Genomic DNA, 24,170 nt, shown 5'->3' on the forward strand with positions numbered 1-24,170 from the left:
AATATGTCCACCTACAAACTACACCATCAGTCCAGATACCTGAGGTAAAAATACGAGTAGCTAACAAGCTGATGATGCTTTCAAAAGTAATTTCAAAAGTCAGATGCAGATCGGCGGAGGGTTGGTAACATACTATTCTTAGTAAGTTTCTCACGTCACCCTGCGTGTGGTAAATGCTAACGTTATCTTGAATTACATGAACTAACGCTTACCCGGTGATGACGACGCTATCTTTAGCAGGTAGACATTGAGGCTGTAGGTTAAACACAAATCCACCTCGTCCATTTGTACTTCTCCAGACATGTGTGGGCTTTCAGTGAGATGACGGAAAGTTAATCGAGGTACTTGTATATATCGGCAGACTGTAGAACTGGACTTTTTCAATAGATTGAAAGAGCACACCAGGTGCATGTCGGTTATGTTTAGTTTTCATACTACTTTTTGGATGGTATGGTTCAAATGCGCAGTAAATTCCCAAGGTTTGATCACTTGCTAGCAGTTTTTCATATTGCAAACTCCCGATTTAACACATTCTGAAGGTGGTTCCTATGAACTATGACATTTGCATTGGTGAGTATGTTGGACTTGGAGAAGCAATTTGAAGTAAGGGTGGGCCATATGGGCAAATAAAAATCTCAATTTATTTTATTTTATAATGATAACTTCAGCAACTGTTTATTTTTCTACCACAAAAAAAACCAATAGGATAGAAGTACTCCATTGAGGTCCATTGTTTGAATTCACGCACTTCTTATGCTTCCAAACTGTTTGATAGCAAGAGTTTATTTTGTTTCACTGAGTCACGTGACTCAATCGCGTCCCCTGATTCAGCGAATCAGGATTTTATGGACTTCCTCCTTTTGCTCTTCCTCTTATGTCGTCCATGCACCTGTTTGTTTTCTTTTCGAGACCGTATGAATACTCAATAATGTAAAATTGCACCCCATGAAAGGAACGTTAACAATCGTCGCCCACCCCTACTGTGTGGTTTCCCATTTCTATTCCTGAGGGTCGGACTCTTGTTGATTATGCCAGTACAGACGGACGGAACGCTTCAGAGTCCAACAGCGGTGTTTGCAGAGTTTAACACGGGGTGAATTGTGCCAGCGTAGAGCAATACCACGTCGAGCCCCGGCCGTTACTGCCCCCTCGAGTCCCAGGCGGCGAGAACAAGGCCTGCTTGTTTGGCAGGGACCTGCTGACAGGAAACAGAATGCATTCAAATGCTAATGAAGCCAATAATACACGTGCAGCATAGCACCTTGTCCTGCCTAAAGTATATGAATATCTATGTCATACACACACACACACAAAGCTAGCGTACAGTAAAGTGAATCGCACACTCCCACAAACACAGACTGCTCGCTGTCTGGTACAGAACTGCCTGATCGGTCTCATCACCAAGGAGACCAGCACTAAGCAGGCGCCTGGCAGAGACAGAATGCCATTTAGCATTTAGGACCCCACAAAGCTTTCAGGCAGAGAATGGAGTCCTTTTCTCGATAAAAGAGAGAATGAAACAAGGCAACGCATTAGTCACAGAGAGAAATCGCAGAGGAAGAATGAGCGTTTGAGATTCACTTTAGAGAGCAGAGGGGGGGAAGCGGCCAGGTTGGCAACAGATCGGCAGGGTGAAACACAGCTGGCCAGATAAAGGAGCCAAATAAAAGCATGACGAAAGGCAAAAGGAGAAGATTGTTTCTCCTTTACATCGCTGACTGAATAACCATTTAGACTGATTTGTCTAACGAACATAAAACCCCATTTAAGATTTAAGAGGCACACGTGAATTTCCACTGACGTCATAAACGAGGGATTCTATTAATACTCGTACTCCACCTGAATCTCCACTGGATAAGGGGAAGGAACGAGGTGCAAATTAAGTGCAAAGATCCGTTATTTTGATTTATATTTATGTAATTTGGAAGAGGAAATTATATGGGGGAAAACAGTAAATCCACTATTCGGCTGCTAAAAGCCTCGCGAAGAGAGAGTGCAAGACGGAGTAAGTGCGCAATGGCTTAGGCTTGGCCGACGTTAAGCTATTCCGAATGCCAGATGTAGAGCCGTCGGGAATACGGACGCACTCAAAAGATAACCAGGAGTGAGTGTTTATGTTTTCCACCCAACCAACTTTGACCCCTGTCCTTAACTGCATCAACTTCAGTTTGCCAAGCATTCTGCCCTCACACATCATTCCACTCAGTGCAACAACGAAGATGAAACCATCCTATGTGATTTACATGACATTTAGCTTCCAACATGTAGTTTGGTGAATCCCACTTAATCTCTCCATGAAAAAAAAAAACCACAAAACTTTTTGTTTAGCATTTAAAGGTTAAGTGTCATCCCTAAAAACTTTTTAAAATAGATATTGAAATGAAAAATACATATAACATTATTCGCTTCAATGTCCATACGAAAAAATAAATATGAGCAGAGAGCACATCATCCATTCGCAAAGCTGTCACTCGATTTCCAAGTGGTCACCATATTAGCTGCATCTCCTGCCCATGACGTCACCCCAGACATTTGCCATTGAAAACAGGCCGTGGCCCCTACAATGGGAGATGAACACGTCCCTTCAGACACCGAAGCTCTTTTCGAAGAAGAGAACATCTCACAACCGGGTGAAGTGTCCGGGGCAATATTACCCTATTGTTTCGAGCCATATTTAGATGATATGCTGATCACTTCTAACTAACAACAGACTCCCAGACAGTATGTATGAGCCAGCCCGGCTGAAGTCGTGCTCGTCCGCGAGGCACAACACGGAAGCCTTCGCCGGCGAGCCCGACACGGAGGCCGTCCAACACACATATCAACACATCTAGCACCCCTCTCATATGTACGCAGATCTTTTATTGCGTTGAGAGAGACTCCCCGAAACTATTATTTTTTTTTTAGTAGCCGTATACACACCTACCATTCATTTGGAACCCACAAAGCTTTTGTCCTTTGCACCCGCGCAATCTATTTTTCACGACGAACCGGGTCTCTTAGAAACTTATGAAGGGTAAATCCATCCTCCCGAGTGTTCGAGCAATATGCAACAATGCAACGAGCCGGCATTTTGGCTAACATGAAGGAACAAACTAATAGAACTGAAAAAAAAAACTAATAGAAACAAACGGGTCCGCTTGAACACACTACTGCCTCCAACGTCACTTCCTGGTTCTCGTCGAAAACAAATCCCTCGAGAGGATTTTCATGGCAGGAGTTCCAAAAACCCACATACGTCAAAATCATGTTTTGTGGAGAGAAAAATAGATGGGTCCATACCGGCTGCCGTTTTTTCATTAATAACATACTAAAAATTATCCATTTTATGACACTTGACCTTTAAGTGCAGCCTGTCAACTTTGTATCTGAAGACCAAAATATATTGTCAAACACCACGAGATCTTGGGGAGAAAAAAAAAGTAATCTGGACATGTTGGTGGGGCACAAATGACATTTGTACTACTCTATTCCCACAAGAAGGCAATGTATTGTATATGGGACCCCACATTTTATTATGCCAATGTAAAGAATTCACATCTGTCGTTACAGAGATTTTCCAGTTTCCCACTGCCTCACAATAATTGTGCTTCACAATCATGGGCAAAACAGAAGGAGCGCGTCCTACTCTGGCCACCCGAGACCCACATTCCATTCCCGAATCATCTCCTAAACACAAAGAAATTGCTCAGAAACAAGACAAAGGCCCGCGTTAATAAAGCAGCCCCCCTTTCGAGTTACAGCGGCGTCATTGATCATCGCATATCTTCATTAAAACACTGCGTTTCAACTCACAGCTTTAATAAAAGGAAAATGTCAACCGTTTACAGGCCAGAAAAGATGGATCGTCTGATGTTGTGCCATTGATTATGAGATATGTTTATAAGGGTCTCACGGGCCCCTGTGAGAACAATCCCCATCTTTCTTTATCCTCTCTTCACGCTCATACTTTCTATCAATCAATACTCTGTCCACCACCGCGCTTTATCATCCATCCTCACATGCATCGCGTCATCGCATTACAATGGGAGTGAGAGCCGAGTGGAATTGCACGTGCTTGGCCGTAATTACACTTGTGATGGTGTACAGACAGAAACAACTTAATAGTCTCTGGGTAATTACCCCAATTGAATAGATGGTAGCTACACTTAATGGATTGTTTGACATTGCATAAACGTACAGTCATGCATCAATTTGCGAGTGTGTACATGTGCTCGTGCAATTGTTAAGATTCAAGATGTAGCCTTTTGGTTTCGGTTATCTGTTAAATGCATTAATAATAATCATCATTTGTATTATTAATAGTATGAAATAATGTACTTAACTGTTGAAGAAGGGTGAGCAGATGCCAAGAAAGAATCAATTAAAGTAAGGTGAAGATCTGGATCTATCTATCTATCTACAATGAATAAAATGAGTATTTGAACACCCTGCAATATTGCAAGTTCTCCCCCTTTGAAATCATGGAGGGGTCTGAAATTTTCATCATAGGTGCATGTCCACTGTGAGAGAGATAATCAAAAAGAAAAATGCAGAAACCACAATGTATGATTTTTTTAACAATTTATTTGTGTGATACAGCTGCAAATAAGTATTTGAACACCTGTCTATCAGCTAGAATTCTGACCCTCAAAGACCCGTTAGTCCTCCTTTAAAAGTCCGCCTCCACTCCATGTATTATGCTGAATCAGATGCACCTGTATGACGTCGTTAGCTGCGTAAAGACACCTGTCCACCCCATGCAATCAGTAAGACTCAACCTTGTAACATGGCCAGGACCAAAGAGGTGTCCAAAAACACCAGAGACAAAATTGTACAACTCCACACTGCTGGAAAGGGCGACGGAGAAATTGCCAAGCAGCTTGGTGGAAAAAGGTCCACTGTTGGAGCAATCATTAGACAATGGAAGAAGAATCCAAGAGAAAATCTTAGGAGGGAGCTGAAACTCTGTGTTTCCCAGCGTCAGCCCAGTCAAACCTGTCTGATCTGGAGAGGATTTGTGTGCAGGAGTGGGCCAAAATCCCTCCTCCAGTGTGTGCAAACCTGGTGAACAACTACAGGAAACATTTGACCTCTGTAATTCCAAACAAAGGCTACTGTACCAAATATTATCATTGGTTTTCTCAGGTGTTCAAACACTTATTTGTAGCTGTATCACACAAAAAAAAATAATTAAAAAAAATAATATATGGTGATTTCTGGATTTCTCTTTTTAGATGATCTCTCTCACAGCGGACGTGCAACTCCGATGAAAATTTCAGACCCCTCCATGATTTTGAAGTGGGAGAAATTGAAATCTCGTGGGGTGTTCAAATACTTATCTATCTATCTATCTATCTATCTATCTATCTATCTATCTATCTATCTATCTATCTATCTATCTATCTATCTATCTATCTTTTTTTAGATTTCATATCTATCAGTGTCGGGAAAGTGAAGTATAGTCTTATGCAGAGCACCCGTGGAATTTCCTTTGACCTTGACAATTGCGGCATGTTGTTTGCGGTTCCATCAAAAAATAATACAGCATATGTGGCATCCCGAAACATTTCTTGGTTGTTGTTTTGTTTCTGCTGCGGGGAGTTGATTATCTGTGCCTTCGAGTAAATCATCTGGTGTGGTCGTTGGCTCTATTTTTCCCGATGGTCCAGCTCAGTTACGTTCGGCCACATATCTCACTGTGCGACGGTCCTCATGTAAACTTACATGCCTCAAAATCTTAATACTGTACAGTAGTAGAGCATAACTATTTGTGGTTGTCCATGAACCAGGAAGTAGCCTAGTGGTTTTTAAACTGGGGGGACGGACGGATTGTTTCAGCCCCCTCCCCCCGACCTCTAACCACTACTTTTGCAAACAAAATATTCCATTTCTATATGATTAAAGTGTTGCCAAGGCTGCACATTTAATGCTTGTGCATGGGACTGTATGTTCATGTCCTCTTATGGCACCGCCACCCTGCCACATATCGGAAACCATATTAGAAATCCAACATTAATTCAAATAAGCAAATGTGGTCATACAAACATCACCTCACCCCCAACAGCTGAAACCCGATTGGATCCCCGGTAGCTCCCGTGAGCTCGCGCAATCACATCTATCTGATTGCCACATGCCGTACGCACCTCAGCACCTCCCCCCATTCACAGCGTGCGTGCTCCCGACAATCAAAAGGAAGATGGCGAGCGGCGGAGGATTTCATAGCAAGGTGATAACTCAGATATCACAATCACCATAGGAAAATACAGAAAACCTGTGAAGCATCAAACAGCCCCTCTGATGATCTGCTTTAAGAAGATCGCAGGTTCCAGAGTTGATTTTTTTTTTCCTTCCCCCAAGATCCTTATAATGATCCTAGAAATAAATATAACAACACAGTTGTCTACTGAAATAACGGAACCACGAGTCCATGTTTGTCTTTTGGTACAATTCTTTGCGATATGTGATCAATGTGAACAACAGTGCTGGCCACCTGACAATGAGGCATAAAGGAAATATAAATTGAGAAAGATTCTGTGCAAGTGGGCCACCGTGTAGCCAGAACAGATTCCATTCTTTGAGGTATTCTTTTTAATGTGCATTTGCATCCTTGTCCATTCAGACAGGAATCTGAGATTTGGATAACTAATTTCACAGTGTCTTAAATTTAACTCTGTCATTATAGTCCCCCGCAGATAAGATAAAATTTGTAGAGTATTGGTGACTCAGAACTTCTGGAGCACATTAATATAAAATTCAAAAGGGTCACGAGAGCATATAATTCCCTATGAAACATTTGTTGAGGAAAAAAAAAAAAAAGACGCGGGTAATTTTATGAAATCATTGCCACTAAAAAGACAGCTTCAGTAGATTTATCCCACATTCGAAAAACATGAAAACTGAATTGTCTACAGTTAAGACTGTGAATGTGAATATATATTTTTTTCTTGTCCAAATGTACCCTGCGAAAGGCTGGCGACCAGTCCGAGGTACGCACCCATCGCTGTCGAAAATGGATGGGGATAAAATGTGTTTAAGCCTGAAATAACAGATGTCGGAGCTCAGTTTGGTTCACGAGGGACGCCCAGCACAGTTGTGTTGTGTCACTGGAAAGGATTTGAGCGTGCACGTGGAGCTCACTCAGGGGCGTTGATACTCATGACCGGTTCTAAGGCTTAACGTTTTTGAAGATTAACATCTGTTTTTGTGTGTGAAAACACTGAGTTGAGTAAAAGAGGTGCCAGAGGAACAACGCGGCGTTGCATGTTGTCCTTCACCCCGTAAACAAACAAAAAGTCTCAATAAGCCCCTCCCACTTTCCAGATTTCTTCATGAAGAGACTTACATCATGTATGTATACGAGATTAGAGCTAATACATCTGCGAAGGTATTTGAAAAGAAACTCTTGACTAGCCACGACATTTTTCTTGTGACGACAGTCTTCCCGGTCATTCATCCATCCATTTTCTTAGACGATTATCCTCACGAGGGTCACAGGGAATGCTGGAGCCTAGCCTAGCTCTCAACGGGCATGAGGCAGGGAACACCTTGAACTGGTTGCCAGCCGATCGCAGGGCACGTAGAGACAAACAGCCGCACTCACAATCACACCTAGGGGCAATTCATGTCCAATTCATGTTGCATGTGTATGGGATGTGGGAGGAAACGGGAGTGCCCGGAGAAAACCCACGCATGCACGGGGAGAACATGCAAACTCCACACATGCGGGTCTGGGATTGAACCCAGGACGTCAGAACTGTGAGGCCAACGGTTTCCAGCTGACCCACCGTGCCACACTTCCTGGTCAGATTTCGTTTCACTATGAGTTAAACTAGAGGCACCGTTGCTAGATTGACTTTCTTTTGGGAATTATTGTTACGTTAAAGTCAGCCATCTTTCTGACACCATTTCTTCAAGGCTGTTGACAAGTAACACATTTGATAAGAAATAAGAATAAACACTTTTCGGTCTCATCACTCTTCCTTGGAGAATAATTAATGTTCAAATTTAAGGGAGAACAGGCGATAAAACGGCAGCGATTGTGGTTTACAATGTGTAGAAAATGACAAATTGAAAGTGTGGTGGGCGCCAAAATGACAGTGGAAGTCAGACAAATATAGATACAGAAGAGAAAAAGGGCAAGCCAAATGACACTTGGGATGAAGACCGAAAAAAACATCACAAAGGAAGAGGACTCATGGGTGCGACGCATTAAGGAAGTTATAATGGAAGTATGCCGAGCTGCGGCCCAACCTGGCCTGCAGGGACCAATCCTGGGAAGAAGTACAAGAGGGCCGCATAATGCAGACAACACATTATTTCAAATAGTTTTGTTCAATATACTATATATATATATATATATATATACATATATATATATATATACACACCACACACACACACGTACACACACACGCACACGTGTAAGGTATAGGTATACATACATATATACACATATATACACACATATATATATATAAAACCCATGACCGCTTTCTGTTAAAGGTGCTTTTGGTTTTGAGATTTTTTTTTCAGATTTTGGGGAGGCCACAGCCTAGTATGAACAAAACCAGTAATCTGTGATAGGGCCCGAGATTCCTCAAAACAGTGTTTACGTACTTGAGGATCATAATGAATCATTATAAATTACAACTTCACACAGAGGAGACAGTTGATAAATTTTTTTTTGCTTGCTTGTGAAACTGAATGCTATTTTTTTCACAAGACATAAATTGACATTTTATGAAAATTTCAATTTTAAATTGTTTCTTTGAATACCTGGTAAAGTTCTACATAAAACCAATGGATTACTAGTCGTAGTAATAGTCATATTCGTTTTCAGGTGTGTTGCCTACATGGGGGATGAATGAGACTAGTAATGCTGGAAAATTGGGCAAAATCTGTTATTATGCATTGTTTTGTTTTTTTATATAATTCTTGGAGAACGCAAATTATTTATGATTGCAGTGCAGTCGTGTTGACAAATGTTAACTAAAAGGCTGCAACCATTTACTGCAAGCGAGCAGATTTATTTATACAGTGCATTTCATACATACGGTAACCCAATGTACTTTACATGATTAACAGTATTTGGACACAAAAATAAAACATTTAAAACGGGGGGAAAAATATAAAAAGAAAAATGACAACAAAAGAAATATACATAAGATTAAAAATAAATACTATTAAAACAGCGTACAGTGCAATAAATATTTCAAAATTGAAATACTCTAAAAAGTATGAGAATTTTTTTTTTCCCAACCTGGATTTAAAAACATTCACACTTGGGGCTGATGTCATCTTGGTTGGCAAGTTAAGGTCTTCCATTTATGTGCAGCATAATCGCTAAATGCGACTTCACCATGTTTGCTTTGGACTCTGCGCTTCACTATTTGACCTGAATCAGTCGATCACAGAGCTCTACTGAATTTGTATTTCGTAAGCAATTTCTTTCATGTATTCAGGACCCAAACCATTTAGTGATTTAGAGACCAGTAGCAGAACTTTAAAATCTATTCTAAAGCTGACTCGAAACCAGTGTTAGGACTTTAGAATTGGAGTTCTATGCTCTGACCTCTTTGTTCTGGTCAGAACGCGAGTTGCGGCATTCTGAACGAGCTGCATCTGTTTAATACCTTTTTTGGGGAGTCCAGTCAGAAGACCATTACAATAGTCAAGTCTACTAGAGATAAAAGCATAGATGAGCTTTGCCTGGTCTGCTTGACACATTCTAGCCTTCAATCTAGATATGTTCTTCAGATGGTAAAAGGCAGTGTTAGTAATTGGTCTGATATGAGTGTCGAAAGTCGGGTCAGAATCTATCAGAACAATGGACAGCAAATTAACAACATCAGCTAATAAAAATAAATGTGAACAAAAGATTTCTTAACGGTAAATTGATTTCAACAATCATTTTGTTGCATTTACGTAACTACTTCTGCCATTTCTGAAGTTAGTATATGCAGGTACTCGTCATCCACATTTTGTCCATTTAGTGATTTCAAAAAAAGTTATTTTGAAGATAAACTAAACGCCAAACTTCTGGTTAAAAAGGTTAATTTATTCAGCAAAAAGGATAACAAAGGCCAATGCAACCGTAATGATTTTCTTGCCAACGTGGTCATGAAAGCTAACACCAGCCCATCACAACACAGGACACTTTGACGTCTGTTATGTGAGACAATGCGCTTTCTGCTGTCATATCCATATTTGAAGCGTGCATAAAAGAGAGTCAGAACACCGGGCGGATCCTTTTGATTTAATTCACTCACCTTGACTCCACTGTTTCAAAAGGAGGCATCAATAGTTTGATTGTACACAAAAAAAGCTTGTGAATGTATTTGTGCACGTGTTTCTATAAATGGAAAAAAAAAGAAACCCTCTCTCTTCTCCCCCGCATGCGCGTATTGAACACTTCCACAAGTCAAATTATAGAGACGTCATCAAGAATAGCACTCGCGGGCTGCAAATTCTCCAGACAATGGCCCTGCTCCGTTCACAAATAGAATCAATTCGGGCATAATGCGGATGTTGTACAGCAGGGATGGCAGGTTTCATGCCTGCTAATGCCCACTCGGGCAGACTGGGGCTCCTGCAGCTTATGCCCGCATGTTTCTTTTATGAATATTGGCAGATATTACAATGACAAAAAACATTATACATCATTCGCACTTGCATTTTTACAAAAGGCCTATACGGTATTCACCAGTAGCAATGCTAACACAGAAGCTGTACAGATATTGTTTGAACTTCCCATGAGACGACACACGTTGCCGAAGTGTGGAGGTCACAGGATCTTCGTTATTCGCCCAGCGCCAGGAGTAGATCAATGACAAATCCATTTCAAATTAGTGATGCAGGGCTGCAACAATCTATGGATTTGCGTTTGAAAGGCATGCTCCGCTTCACCGAACACGTCCACTCCCTGATCAACGTACGGAGGAATGTAAAAGGTGAACAATTGTTCAGTTGGCACACTTCACCCATTCGTGGGCAGCGTCCCATTATTGGGTCACCGTGATTTTCACGCATTATATTCTTCAGCATATCAAAATATTGAAGTGTTTTAATCTGAATCTGAAGTTATTTCCCTTTCCTTCCTGACCCAACATGGCTGCCTCAAGTACACATGGAGCGTTTTCCAAGAGAAGAAAGGGAGAAAGGTCAGTATACGACCAAGTTTGTCTTCAAAATGCTAATCCATCAGTATTATTAATGTGTAAGTGTCGTGCTAGAATGAGAATTAATGAATAAACATATCTCTCGTATGTACCACTTCACAGAAGTGATAACATACCCGTCCCAGGTTTGGGACGCTGCCACCGAGACGGTACATCTTTTTTGCCCTTTGTTTTATGCGTTCAACGAAAAAGAAGTGTTATTTCCTTGATTGTGGCCTGTTAGGAGACTTTTGTCTCAATAAGGCAAAAAAAAAAAAAAAAAAAAATGCCAACCTGCCCATGAATGGGTTAAGTTAGCAATTACTTCAAGGCAGTCTGCTTTGTAGCTGGAAACATGACTCATGCAACTATTTGGTTAAGATTGTCACGGGGTTGGGTTTTTTTTCATTACTTCCCACTCATTTTCTTCACTTGTTATTTGGCTAAAATTGGCAATATTGTGGTTATTAGGCAGGCTATTTTCCAATCAAATTTTGTTTTTCACAAAGCGGCATTTAGTTCCACAAAGCCTTATCTTTTAAAATCTTTTTTTTTTTTTAACTTCACCAACTCGTGTTAAGAGTTGCCACTTTGTCCAATCAGAAACCAGTTGAAGAGCACCAAACTAGCCCCTCAACCAACCCCCGGAGGCCGTCAATACAGTCCAGGGACGTCGTGATCCTTTGGGCTCAAACTGTAATTTTCTCGTCGGGGGGAATATATGCGGACTGAGGCCCACAGACCATCTGTTGGCACACACTCATGGGATTAATGTGTGCACAAAAGCATTTCCTTCACCATTGATCTGAGCTCATAAAGGCTTACAATGAAAAAAAAAAAAAAAAACACTGAAACTGTCATTGGTCATACCAGAGATCAACTGGCAGGAACTGACTCAGTATTGCAATACGTCACGCACACATAAATTAATGGCAGTCGATATCTGCCCTGCGACTGGCTGGCGACCAGTTCGGGGTGTAGTCTGCCTTCGCCCGAAGTTAGTTGGGATAGGCTCCAGCTCTCTCCCTAGTCCAAACGGGGACACTGTCACACCCTCTTGCTGGGTGACAATTGGTCATTTTGGAGGGCCCTGGGTTTTAGTGGGGGGTAGCTCGCTGTCTCGAGGGTGCGGGGAGGGGTATCGCTTTAGTTCCACTCCGTTTCTATAATGTTTTGTATTTACATAACCCCTCCCACAACACTTCAGCGGTACAGCCAGGTCCACTCCGTATGTCCTGTATGATTCCCCTCCTTGTCCTGTCCAGTCCTATTTTGTCCTGTCCTTCCTTTACAGCAGGGGTGTCAAACTCATTTTTTTGTCGCTGGCCACATTGTAATCACAGTTTTCCTCAGAGGGCCGTTATGACTGTGAAACCATAAAAATCTTTAACCGCCTCATCATATTTACTCATGATATTAATGAACTAGTTCTGGAATCAGATATTAAGGGTATATATCAAGGTCATCACTTATGATACAACAAGTGGAAGTTTTGGTTGAGATTTTAACAAATTTAAAAAAAAAAATTAAGGAAAGTTGATACACAAGATTTGTCTACGCGGGCCAGATAAAATCATGCGGTGGGCCAGATCTGGCCCTCGGGCCTTGAGTTTGACACCTGTGCTTTACAGTGTGACGCTCTAGCGCCCCCTTGAAAACATTGTTTGCCCGAATGAACCACCTTGGCAGTTTCAAATCCCTACTCCGGCACAACAGAACCGTCCCGGCATAAAAAGGGATTCGGCTCCTCATTTCAACCTGACCGAACATCCGAAACAGTCTGAAACAGGACAAAGACAAAATTAATAAATAAATAACAAACAAAAGCAACATTGGGTTTAAGAAGAAAAGACTGAAAACCAAAAATTCTCGACATCATCTCGACACACGCAAGTAACCCACCTTAAAAGCGCACATGACGAAATGTCCCTCGAGTTAGTGATGCGACGTTAAGGTCCCATCTGCAAAGATCTTGTCAAAGTGTCAGAACCAGCAAGGTGTGAACGACAGAAGCGAGATGCCTCTAAATATTTATGAGAGCAAGAGCGCACACGCGCCGGCACCCTCAACTGATAAGCAGCATCAATCTAAGACATGATCTCATCTGAATGCAAATCGCTTTTTTGCGGGGATTGCAGAACTCATGGTTTCACTTGAAGATGATGATGATGATGTTGCTGCCGCTTGCCGGTTCTCGCCACGCAGCAAAACAAAAACGGTCCTTTTCGTGTTTTCACACAGATTCGGGAATCTGTTTCAAAACATGGGCCTGTTAAGTACACACCCCATCTCCCTCACCATGAATATAAAATTCAGCCAACTGAATCGTCAGCTCTCATTCGGACTACATTTACCTGCATGCTCACGCTACGATTCGCTCACGTGACACAATGAACAAAAAGGTAGAATCGAGTCAAAACCTCAAAGGGCCAAACCCCGGCGACCGCGTCAGATGTTTGCCCCAGATGCTCGGCCAACTGCCGAGCGGCCTTCGGGGCCCGGTTTCATATGTGTGCTTAAGAGGCTGCGGGACGCGGCGGGCGACTGCTGCGCTTTCCCCTCCTCCGAATATCTGCCCATCATTTATTCATTCACACTCCCGGGACGGCCGCCGCCACCGCCACCGCCGTCATCTGAGGACCGCATCGTCTGAAGTCCTCCCTGCCTCTGTCGCTCAAAACATACGTACGCGCACACACGAACATGCACTTTGCCGACGGTCCCGGCGGTCTTTTAATTTTTGGAGAGTCTATTTTTAGTGAGAAAAATAATCGAGGTGGAAAGTTCCATCTGTCCGACACTCATGTTCCAGCTGCTCCTTTTTAGCAGCGGGCGGAAAGAGCGGCGGAAAAATGCCGCTTATCAGATAAAACTGACACGGAGAGGATTTATTTATCGCATGAACTTGGCTTTAACGGGAAGGACTCAATGAGAGCTGCTGGAGTTGGAAGCTTTGCTCGAATGCATCTTCTTTTGTTTCTTCCACAGAAACGGCGATGACGCCAGAATGTGCCTGCGGCTTGTCGCGCCGCAAAACTGGAAAAACCTCCAGACTGATTCCCAAGTTAAAAGTTTGCATCTATAAACTTTTTACTCTCAACAGTCTTGACTTGTCAGTCCACTACAACGACCGTTATGGTATTGCTCAATTAGAGATTTATGAGATTTTCAAGAGGTGGTGTGACCGAGCGATCTGATTTTATATTCAGGCCTCAACCCTAAACTCTTGGAATACGTCTTACGTCCATCTATCCATCCATGCCATCCATTTTCTTAGCTGCTTATCCTCACAAGGGTCGCGGGGAGTGCTGGAGCCTATCCAGGCTGTCAAAGGGCAAGAGGCGGGGTACACCCTGAACTGGTTCCCAGCCAATCGCAGGGCACGTACAGACAAACAGCCCCACTCACAATCACACCTCTGGGCAATTTAGAATAGGGGTGTCAAACTCATTTTTGGTGTGGGCCACATTGTAGTTCAGGTTTCCCTCTGAGGGCCGTTATGACTGTGAAACCATAAAAATTGTTTATCGCCTCATCATCCATCCATTTTGTTTGCCGCTTCTCCTCACGCGGGTCGCGGGGAGTCCTGGAGCCTATCCCAGCTGTCAACGGGCAGGAGGCGGGGTACACCCTGAACTGGTTGCCAGCCTATCGCAAGGCACATGCAGACAAACAGCCGCACTCACAATTACACCTCAGGGCAATTTAGAGTGTCCAATCAATGTTGCATGTTTTTGGAATGTGGGCGGAAACCAGAGTTCCCAGAGAAAACAAATGCAGGCACGGGGAGAACATGCAAACTCCACACAGGTGGTTCCGGGATTGAAACCGGGACCTAAGAACTGTGATCGCCTCATCATATTGACACGAAATTTATGAATTATCTTTGGAATCAGAAATCAAGGGTAATGGGTTTTTCAACTATTGTTGATGTTTGGTGACGTGAAAACGCTTGCAATCGCTCAAAAATTATGATTTATGAAATGACAATTTGAAATTTTCATACAAATTTGAACAAGAATCACAGAAGTCGACATACGGGATTTGCCGTCGTGGGCCACATAAATTCATGTGGCGGGCCAGATCTGGCCCCCGGGCCTTGAGTTTTACACCTGTGATTTAGAGTGTCCAATCAATGCATGTTTTGGAGTGCCTGTAGAAAAGTGAAACGGGCACGGGGAGAACATGCAAACTCCACACAGGCGCGTCCGGGATTGAACCCGGGAGCTCAGAACTGTGAGGCCAACGCTTTCCACCTGAGCCACCGTGCCGCCACTTACATCCACTAATGACAATCAAATAAGAGTCCAATGCTAATATGGTACATTTTAATGAATTTAAAATCCTTAAACTCACATTATACTGCATGACCATGAAACAGCACTTAGCTTGGTTTCTTCTTGACATCTCAATAATTCTGTGGACATCAATTTTGATTTTTTGACACTTTGGCACACAACAGCTCAGTCCGGTTTCTCACCGCATCCTTTTAAAGACCTTTTAAAATGCTCACGCTCTCACAAAACTGCACTTTATCCGTGTCCCCACGACACAGCAAAAGGACTGCAAAGTGTAAACGTATGCGTCACGTAAAGCGCGGCAAGTTTGGACGTCTACAGAAGAAGTATTTAGTATCCTGCTCCGTTTGATTGACAGAACGATGAAAATTGACCACTCGAGATGTCTTTTCAAACTTTGAAAGGTTCTAAAGTTCACAAAGAAAGTGCAAAATCAGCTCGACGCCAGCTCGCGCGCACTGAATGTCAAAGAGCCCCAGAGTTGTCGTGTAAACACACAGACAATTTCATGCTGAGAATCTTAGAGATGTACAATCTCAAGTGGGATTCGGAAGAGTAGTCGAAAAGTTCAAAGACGGCACCTCCACCTTAATTTAATGTGCTCGACTGATTGAAGCTAAACGTTGGTTCTGTCCACAGCATGAAGCAAAATGTAAATCTGGGTACACACACGCACACACAGAGCAGCGCTGTGCTGATATCGCCACGAGCTCTTCATTGTGACAGGGGCTGAACCAATCCGTTTAAAGAGCACAGAGCCGCCACTGTTTTTTGTTTTGGGGAGGCTGGAAACTTGCCTTGAGAAGGCCAAAAACCTCGCATATTTGTCAAATATGTAAAGGAGGCATTTATGAGAACTAGAAATCTTTTTCACTTTTAAAACGCCGGCCTGGCGGACAAAAGGAAACTCACTTGGAACAGCTCGTGCAGTTGTGTTGAACAGCCGAAAGTCAAAATTTCACTTTTTGAACAAAAACGATCATTAGAAGTTTCAATTGGATTTTCGTTGAAATGGGCAGCACTTCATCGACAAGCCGAGTTTCTGTACAGCGGAAGACGTATCTTTATCCTGAAATTTACTGATGAAATTCCAAAAGGCTTTAATCAAAATGTCCACACAGTACGGATTAGAAAAGAGGAAAAACAGAACATCGAGCTGGATTTCGTGGAGGACTGCCAACACAGAGCCGCCACTAATTTGCAGTAAAGGTCACGAAATACCACAACAAAACTACGCGGCGTCCGCTGACATAATTAGGCGATCAATCTGCGGACAAATTGTGACATGCGACGCGTTGAGGTCAGTACAACACAGCCGAAACAAGCAACCCCAATCAATATGTGGCTATTTATTTATAGACACACTTGGGACCCCCCACGGAGACACAAGAAGCCGACCCTCAAATGGCCTGTGTGGAGTTTTCGCTCGCTCGGCCTTGAAAGTTGCGTTCCGACACGCAGGGGGAGTGAAGGAGTGGAAGGCTTACAAATGGTTTCTGTGTTGTTGTTTTGTTCCTTCTTATCATCTGAAGCATTTCGTTGCAAAGTGGCCCAGACTCGACCAATCTAACGGGCTTACTACGTGTCCGTGTGCGCGAGTTCAAAGCGACTACGCGGCGTCTTGACTGCAGAGGGAGACGCCGAAATAAGTCAACAGGCGAGTGAGAAACGCTTGGGGACGATCACGGCTGAATTCAATCCGACGCCGAGTCTGTCACACCCAAATTGACACGCGGTCCAGATCCTTTGTTTGGAGCTCGTCTTTTTCCATCATTGTGAATGCGTTTTAGGAAACTTTCATTTTTGCCTTTTTAATGCCTTTCTAATTTCACATTAATTGGGCCTCGGTGGAAGAACGCGTGGAGGTACAATCTTCCACCTGCGCTCCAGTTTGCAAAGGTGCGAAGATTATCATGTCGAACTATTTTTTGTGATATGAATCCATCCATTCATCCGTTATCATCTTCTTTTCCTTTCAGCTGGTCCCATTAGGGTTCGCCACAGCGTGTCATCTTTTTCCATTTATGCCCATCTCGTGCATCTTCCTTTCTAACACTCACTGTCCTCATGTCCTCCCTCACAACATCCGTCCACCTTTTCTTTGGTCTTCCTCTCGCCCTTCTGCCTGGCAGCTCCATCCTCAGCACCCTTCTACCACCATCGTACTCACTCTCTCGCCTCTGAACATGTCCAAACCATCAAAGTCTGCTCTCTCTAACTTTGTCTCCAAAAAAAACATCCAACTTTGGCTCTGCCTCTAATGAGCTCATTTCTAATCCTATCCAACCTGCTCTCAACATCTTCATTTCTGCCACCTCCAGTTCAGCTTCCTGTTGTTTCTTCAGTGCCACCGTCTCTAATCCGCACATCATGGCCACCCTCACCACTGTTTTTATAAACTTTGACCTTCATCCGAGCAGAGACTCTTCTTTCAAATAGAACAGCAGACACCTTCCGCCAACTGTTCGACCCCACTTGGACCCGTTTCTTCACTTCCTTACCACACTCATCATTGCTCTGGGTTGCTGATCCCAAGTATTTGAAGTCATCCACCCTCGTCATCTCTTCTACCTGGAGCTTCACTCCTCCTCCTCAGCCCATCAGATTCATGCACATATATTCTTTTTTACTTTGGCTAATCTTCATTCCTCTCCTTTCCAGTGCGTCCAAGCCGCTTATGCTCACAAGGGTCACAAGAGAGCTGAAGCCTACCCCAGTAAGCTTCGGGCAAAAGGCGGATTACATCCTGAACTGGTCGCCAGCCAGTCACGGGGCACATATCAACACCATCACTGTGCGGGAATCGGTCCCACAGTGCCCGCACCAAAGTCAGGCACGTGTACCACGACACCATCAACAACTCTTGTGATGTACGTAAAAAGTAAGTTTCTTTCGGCTTGCTACAGCGTGACATCTCAGATAAATGGTCATATTTGTTTGGCACAGTGTATTATATATTTAAATAGCATATTTGTAGTACATCCATGCAATCACTACCTCAATCAATTCAAATGAAATCAGTACAATTCAAAAACATTTTTACAGTTTTTGGTCAATTTAAGGCAGAAATTAACATACGATATCTTTTTTTATATGATGGCTAAACATGACTCTAAATTGCCCATAGGTGTGATTGTGGGTGGGACTGTTGTCGGTCTCTATGTGCCCTGCGATTGGCTGGCAATCAGTTCGGGGTGTACCACGGCTACTGCCCGATGACAGCTGGGATTGGCTCCGGGGCTCCTGTGACCCTCGTGAGGATAAGCGACTCAGAAAATGAATGTTTTGTTTTGTGATGGAGTTTTCAAATTTCTTCTTACATAATTTTTGTTCCCAGTGCGAAGTATCAACAGAAATGATTCTTTGGGGGGGGGAGCCATTCGTTCATTTTTTTTCCCCCCTCCCTTAAGCTTTTTATCAACTTTCTGCAGCGGAGTAGTGTTCAGTTCTCGCTCTGCTTCGTTGCTTGGCGTCTGTTTGTCTACGTTGTCTTTGCTGTCAAGTCAATGTTTACTTGCCGAAAAGCCTTTTTGATTGGCTGAATGAGGGCTTAACTCAAAAATTGGTCAGCACGTTGCGCTAAAGGCTACAATTGGCTGATTACAGAAGCAGCTGGTCAGGTTTTGAATCTTTCTTTTTGGGGGGTGTGGGTCCGCGTGGGATAGCTTCCGGGTCTGCGGTTCATTTATTTTTTCCCACTTATTGAATGTTAACATGTTACTTAACTTCCAGAGTTTGAGGCTTTAATTTTCCACGGCTCCTATCCACTGCAGGTTTGGGGCAAGAAACTGGGCCCAATCCCAGCTGACTTGGGCCTCTATTTCTATTTCATATGACCGCATTTATGTCATTTTGAGCAGGTTTCAAAACATCAACAGCAAACCTGACTTACAGTAGTCTTAAAAAAACGTGATACTTGACTTCAAAGGAAGAGTGTGTATATATATATATGACATAATAAGTTTAAATCGCTCCACTTCATGCTTGACTGCATGTCTAGCAACGGAACCGCCGTGAGTGACGGAAAGGGAAATCAACAAACGTGTGTAAATTACACACACAGGTTAAGCACCCGAACCGGCCCACTTTTAGAGTCTACTGCATTTCAAAAACACGCACAACTTCGTGTGCATCTGCAACAGTTGCGTGGGATTGAGAGACCAGTCCTGTACTTCCAAGAGTTCCTGCAGAGATAGAGCTGCCTCGCTCGCTTGGGATAAAACGTGCTGGGGAAAAAAAGTGCCGTAGAAAGAGATGCATGTTGCAAAAAAAAAAAAAAAAAAAAGTCATTTGAGATTGGTGGAAAAAACGGGGGGATTTGACGGGCCGGCCATGAGAAGTATTAAGCGGGATGGAGTGGGATCAAGTGGCTGTGTGGCACGCGTCCAATGCTACAATTGCACGTTTTTATACATATCTAACGTGGCATGATATAAAACTATGGTGATAAGAATGATTTTTTCCCCCCCTTTATTTTATCCCAAAAAGCTGTCACGTTGACTCACCCTCCATGCAGAAAATGACCAGCCAGGCTATCCATAGGTCCGAGTTGTGAAACTTGACCATGGTTCCGAGCCCTTGTGTCCTGTGCTCCGTCAGTTCCCTTCTTTAAAACCCGTCCTTGTGATGTCATATGACATGGAACAAGTGGCTGGCTCTTTTCTTTTTTCTCTCTCCCCTTCTTCTTCTTCTTTAATCAGCGCACAGCAGCGGCCACTTTGTTATCACGAAACAAAGTGAAACGTTCACTCGTGTGCCCCAAAAGGACCTCCAATTCATGTCCGGTCCCGGTTCATCTCCCGGTCCCGGTCTTTTTTCTTTTTGCGAGCGGGTCAGCCCGAGTGTTCTGTTGAATTTGTTGCGCCAAGCCGTCAGTTTACCCCCGGTTGGTGGATGAAGTCAAGCGTTGGAGGGCTCCGCGGAGGTCTGAAGGCGACTTTAGAAACAAGTCCCAAAGTGAGCGTGCGGCCGCCGCCTCGGTGAGGATCTCCGACGCGTCCTGTGGCGCTCCATGCTGCCTTGATTCATCTGCCAGGGGGGGTTCACTGGACCAGCTGGTGAAGTTCGCTGGAAAAGCGCTCAGCTTCCGGTTCACGACATTCAAAATATACAGATTACGGGTTAGGGTGTGTGTGACGCAATCAATAGAATGCTTTGTTGTGATTCTTTATCAAACGCTTTATAAGTTCCCATGTCTCGTCTGGTTGCTCTATATTGACATTCTCTTCAAAGAACTAACTTTTCATGTTTTACTTTGTACTTATTGTGAAATTTCTTGAACTTCCTGTCTCTGTTTGAATCTTTCTATCGACTTGACGAGCCACTCTTGCGATCGACGAGAAAAGGACTTGAGTCGGAATGTTGCTGGGAGACCGTTGACGCCAGGGGAGGAAAAAACACGTGCGCCCCCTTGCGGTAAGATAATATATTGACCTTTTTGGGGTGTGCGAAGCGGCTGTACATTTACTACTACTACTTTTCCTTTCGGCTTGTCCCGATTAGGGGTCGCCACAGCGTGTCATCTTTTTCCTATCAAAGCCCATCTCGTGCATCTTCCTCTCTAACACCCACAGTCTTCATGTCCTCCCTCACAACATCCATCGACCTTTTATTTGGTATCGATTTACTGAGAAATAGAATATTGATCAATTCATCCTTTATACCAGAGGTATCAAACTCAAGCCCTGTGGGCCAGATCATCCTTAACACATCATTTTATGGGCCCCGCCAAGTTCAGGAAATGATGTGAGCCTTTTTCACACATTCATTTCTTCATCTTTCTTACTAAATGTTTTTGAAGAAAGCAGCAGACATTCAATTTTAATTTAAACTATTTGTTTCAATAACATATTGCAAACATTTGGTTACCAAACTCCTCTGGAGAAAAAAAAAATCACTGAACTCTGCTTTTTAAACATGTCAATTTGTTGCTGAAAGGAAGAACCAAATGCAGGAATAAATAATAAATGCAATTATACGTGGTTTCAGTCATACAAAAAGAGAAAGTTCCACCCTTACGTGCACAACCATGCTCAGTTTTAAACTCTATTGATGGAACAATGTTTTATGTCTTTGAGTCTGAGAAGTTTTTTCCCATCTTGGTCTCTATCACATGTTGTAGTGTTTTTATGTAACTCCGGTCCAGCATGAAGGCCTGATGAGAAATAAAACATTCATACAATGTTGCTAAATGTCGCAATTCAGTATTTCTGTTTGCGTGGGAAAAAAAAAAAAAGAAAAAGTTCACCATCGTTCATTGGCACTCAGCAGCCTCCATGACATTCTTCTGATGGAAATAATCAAAGTTGCTGTATTCTCTATTTGATGGCTCGGATCCACTGATCAAACGTGTTTATCCCCCCCCCCCCCCCCAAACATCACAGGGCGTGTGATGTGCTGGCAGCACATTGGGTAAGTGGTTAGCACGCATGATCTAGAGTTCTAAGCTTCTGGGGTTTGATCCTTGGCTCCGGCAAGTTTGAAAAAGATAATATCAGTGATGGTGACGTCAGCAAAAGGCAACGGAGACAATACAGCAACATGACATCTTTTGGCACAGTAGCGGGACGCGCACACACACACACAAAAAAACACAAACTTGGAATTGTGTTTTTTTTTTTTTTTTGCAACTCAGACCGAATCCTCCATTTGTTTAACATATAACCATGATTGCACGGTAGATTCTTTCCACCGATCAGTTTAGTAACCAGTTCATTAGCAGAGTTTATATATCATTCATCATTATTTGCTCTGAGGTAGATACATGAGCGATTTACATTTTCAACATTTTCAAATGATCAATTCTATGTTCCTAGGAAATCACAATGTTCCATCACCGGTAAGGTGAACTTTTGTTTTGTTTTTGTTTTTTTTAAAACAGGCCCTCCAGTTACTTATGTTGTCCTTTGCCACCTGTGGGCCCGTAAATCCTTTTAAGATGAATGAATAAATGATTAAACATTTTTTTTAAAAAACTTATTTACTTTGAGCTTTTATAATTTCTAAGGTCTAAGAAATCAATCATTTAAAAGTGGCCGAAATCTATTATGTTTCATTTTATTTTTGCAATTTTTTAATCCCATGCATGCAAATAGCTGATTAGCTACCAGTTACAATGAAAAAGAGATTTTTGATTGACACCACACAAAAAAGAAACAGTGCCACCTTGCGGTAAAAAATATCACTTTCAGGAATATTCTCCGTTGTCAAGCAATGAACGAACTGTCCTGAAATCAAAGCTTCCACCAGACGAGCCAGCGCGTTCCTGGTGACAGGATAAGATGATGTTGCATAAACGCACACCTGATTTGTCCTTCAGGAAATATCAGTTCTGGAATGACACACACACAAAATAAAATTACAATAATAATAATGCTCACTGCAGGAGGAGAAGCAGTTTTTCTTAAAAAAACAAAAAACAAAAAACTCAAGTGTCACAGCTCATATGTGTTACGAATTTATGAAAGGTTCTGACCACTACAAAGAAACCCCCACCCCACGCCTTTCGTCAATGGTTTGCAGGCCTCGGAGAGGAGGGAAGGCAACGTGCCCCCATTTCTTTTCCCTCGCACAAACAGAAGAGACGCGACTCGATTGTGGGAAAGGTTTCAGAATGCCAACGCGCTCCCAGTACAGCGATAGCAAAGGGGAGGACGCGGCCGGTAAGACCTGCTGCGGCTGTACAGCAGGTAGACAAAAATTAAAACAAGGTGTGGCGGGGATGCCGCGAGTGGTTCTGGTTTTGCAAAACAAACAAACAAAAAACTCACCTCGTCGCTGCTGCTGCTGCTACTACTGCTGGATGAAGAGGAGGTGGAGGTGTCTGACCGGTTCCCGTCCTTATGTTCCTTTTTCTTGACATCCTTTTTCTTTCCATCCTTTTGATCACCTTTCGGCTTTCCATCCTTAGGCACACCTTTCGGCTTTCCATCCCCTTTCTTTACATTCTATAAATATGCATATGGAAGTTAATACATTTCCGATGTTTTGCTCATTTAAGTCTTACACTATAAATTTACATTGTGCAGTTTATCAATGTCCAGAGTGGTCAAAATAACAAAACAGATCCCGCAGTTAAGACGCCACTTTACGTCACTAAAAACAACAACAAACGCATGTTGTTGTTGTTGTTTTTTAAAACACTTCGCCAAGTATGATTTCACTTTAATTCCATCTGAATATAAAGTACCTTATCGTCACTCTTCTTACTCCAAGGCCAGAAGGATTCGTCGTTTTTTGCTTCTTCCTTCGTGATCTTTTCCTCACCACCGACCACAGCTGGAAAACAGCAAAGTATGAAGTCAACAAGTCGATATAAACGAACCTGTTTAAGGCTGCGACTTTTAAGTGACAGCGTTGCTTCCCACTCAAATCTGAATATCAGATCTGGTTTTGTTTTTTTACCTGAAGAAAGATCGAAAGACATCGTGCCGGTGGGCTGCTGCAAACGACGACGAAAGCGACGTGCGCACAAGTGCAGAAATGAGATAAACGTCAATAAAAGAAGCCGCACCTGAAACCACGTGACCGGGCCTGGCTTCAGCGAAGCGTTCAAGTGCAACCGGAATAACCAGCTTTTCTTCTTTTAACTACAGCGTCTAATATGTTCGCAACGGGACACAAATGGGAGCACTAAAATGTAGTATGTAGAATTTATGTGAACCCAATTGCGGTGTGAAAACAAATGTAGTACAGGTACATTAAAGCGGCATAGTGAGGCAATACACTGTTGTCC

General features: G+C 42.9%; 2 protein-coding genes across 5 annotated transcripts in view; both read right to left on the reverse strand.

The window, feature by feature from the left end:
• The window catches only part of igsf11 (immunoglobulin superfamily member 11), a 93,083-nt gene extending 72,354 nt beyond the window's left edge, over positions 1-20,729 (reverse strand). For 3 of the 4 annotated variants that reach the window (XM_061827547.1, XM_061827551.1, XM_061827550.1), the window contains exon 1: positions 19,942-20,728. In XM_061827547.1, coding sequence (XP_061683531.1) covers positions 19,942-20,002 — 61 coding nt within the window. In that variant the 5' untranslated portion in view covers positions 20,003-20,728. Of the gene's footprint in view, positions 1-19,941 lie in introns of all 4 variants that reach the window. The other variant, XM_061827548.1, reaches the window with a different exon arrangement.
• Positions 20,730-22,508: 1,779 nt separating this feature from the next.
• LOC133504863 (protein FAM133-like) lies at positions 22,509-23,997 on the reverse strand. Its single transcript, XM_061827552.1, has 4 exons — positions 23,840-23,997; positions 23,625-23,713; positions 23,206-23,382; positions 22,509-22,766 (listed from the first exon to the last, which is right to left on the reverse strand). The coding sequence occupies exons 1-4, from the start codon at positions 23,859-23,861 to the stop codon at positions 22,761-22,763; spliced, it is 294 nt and encodes a 97-aa protein (XP_061683536.1). The 5' UTR covers positions 23,862-23,997; the 3' UTR covers positions 22,509-22,760.
• Between the last annotated feature and the right edge of the window lie 173 nt (positions 23,998-24,170).

This window comes from Syngnathoides biaculeatus, chromosome 8 (genome assembly GCF_019802595.1).
Source record: "Syngnathoides biaculeatus isolate LvHL_M chromosome 8, ASM1980259v1, whole genome shotgun sequence".
Lineage (NCBI taxonomy): Eukaryota > Metazoa > Chordata > Actinopteri > Syngnathiformes > Syngnathidae > Syngnathoides > Syngnathoides biaculeatus.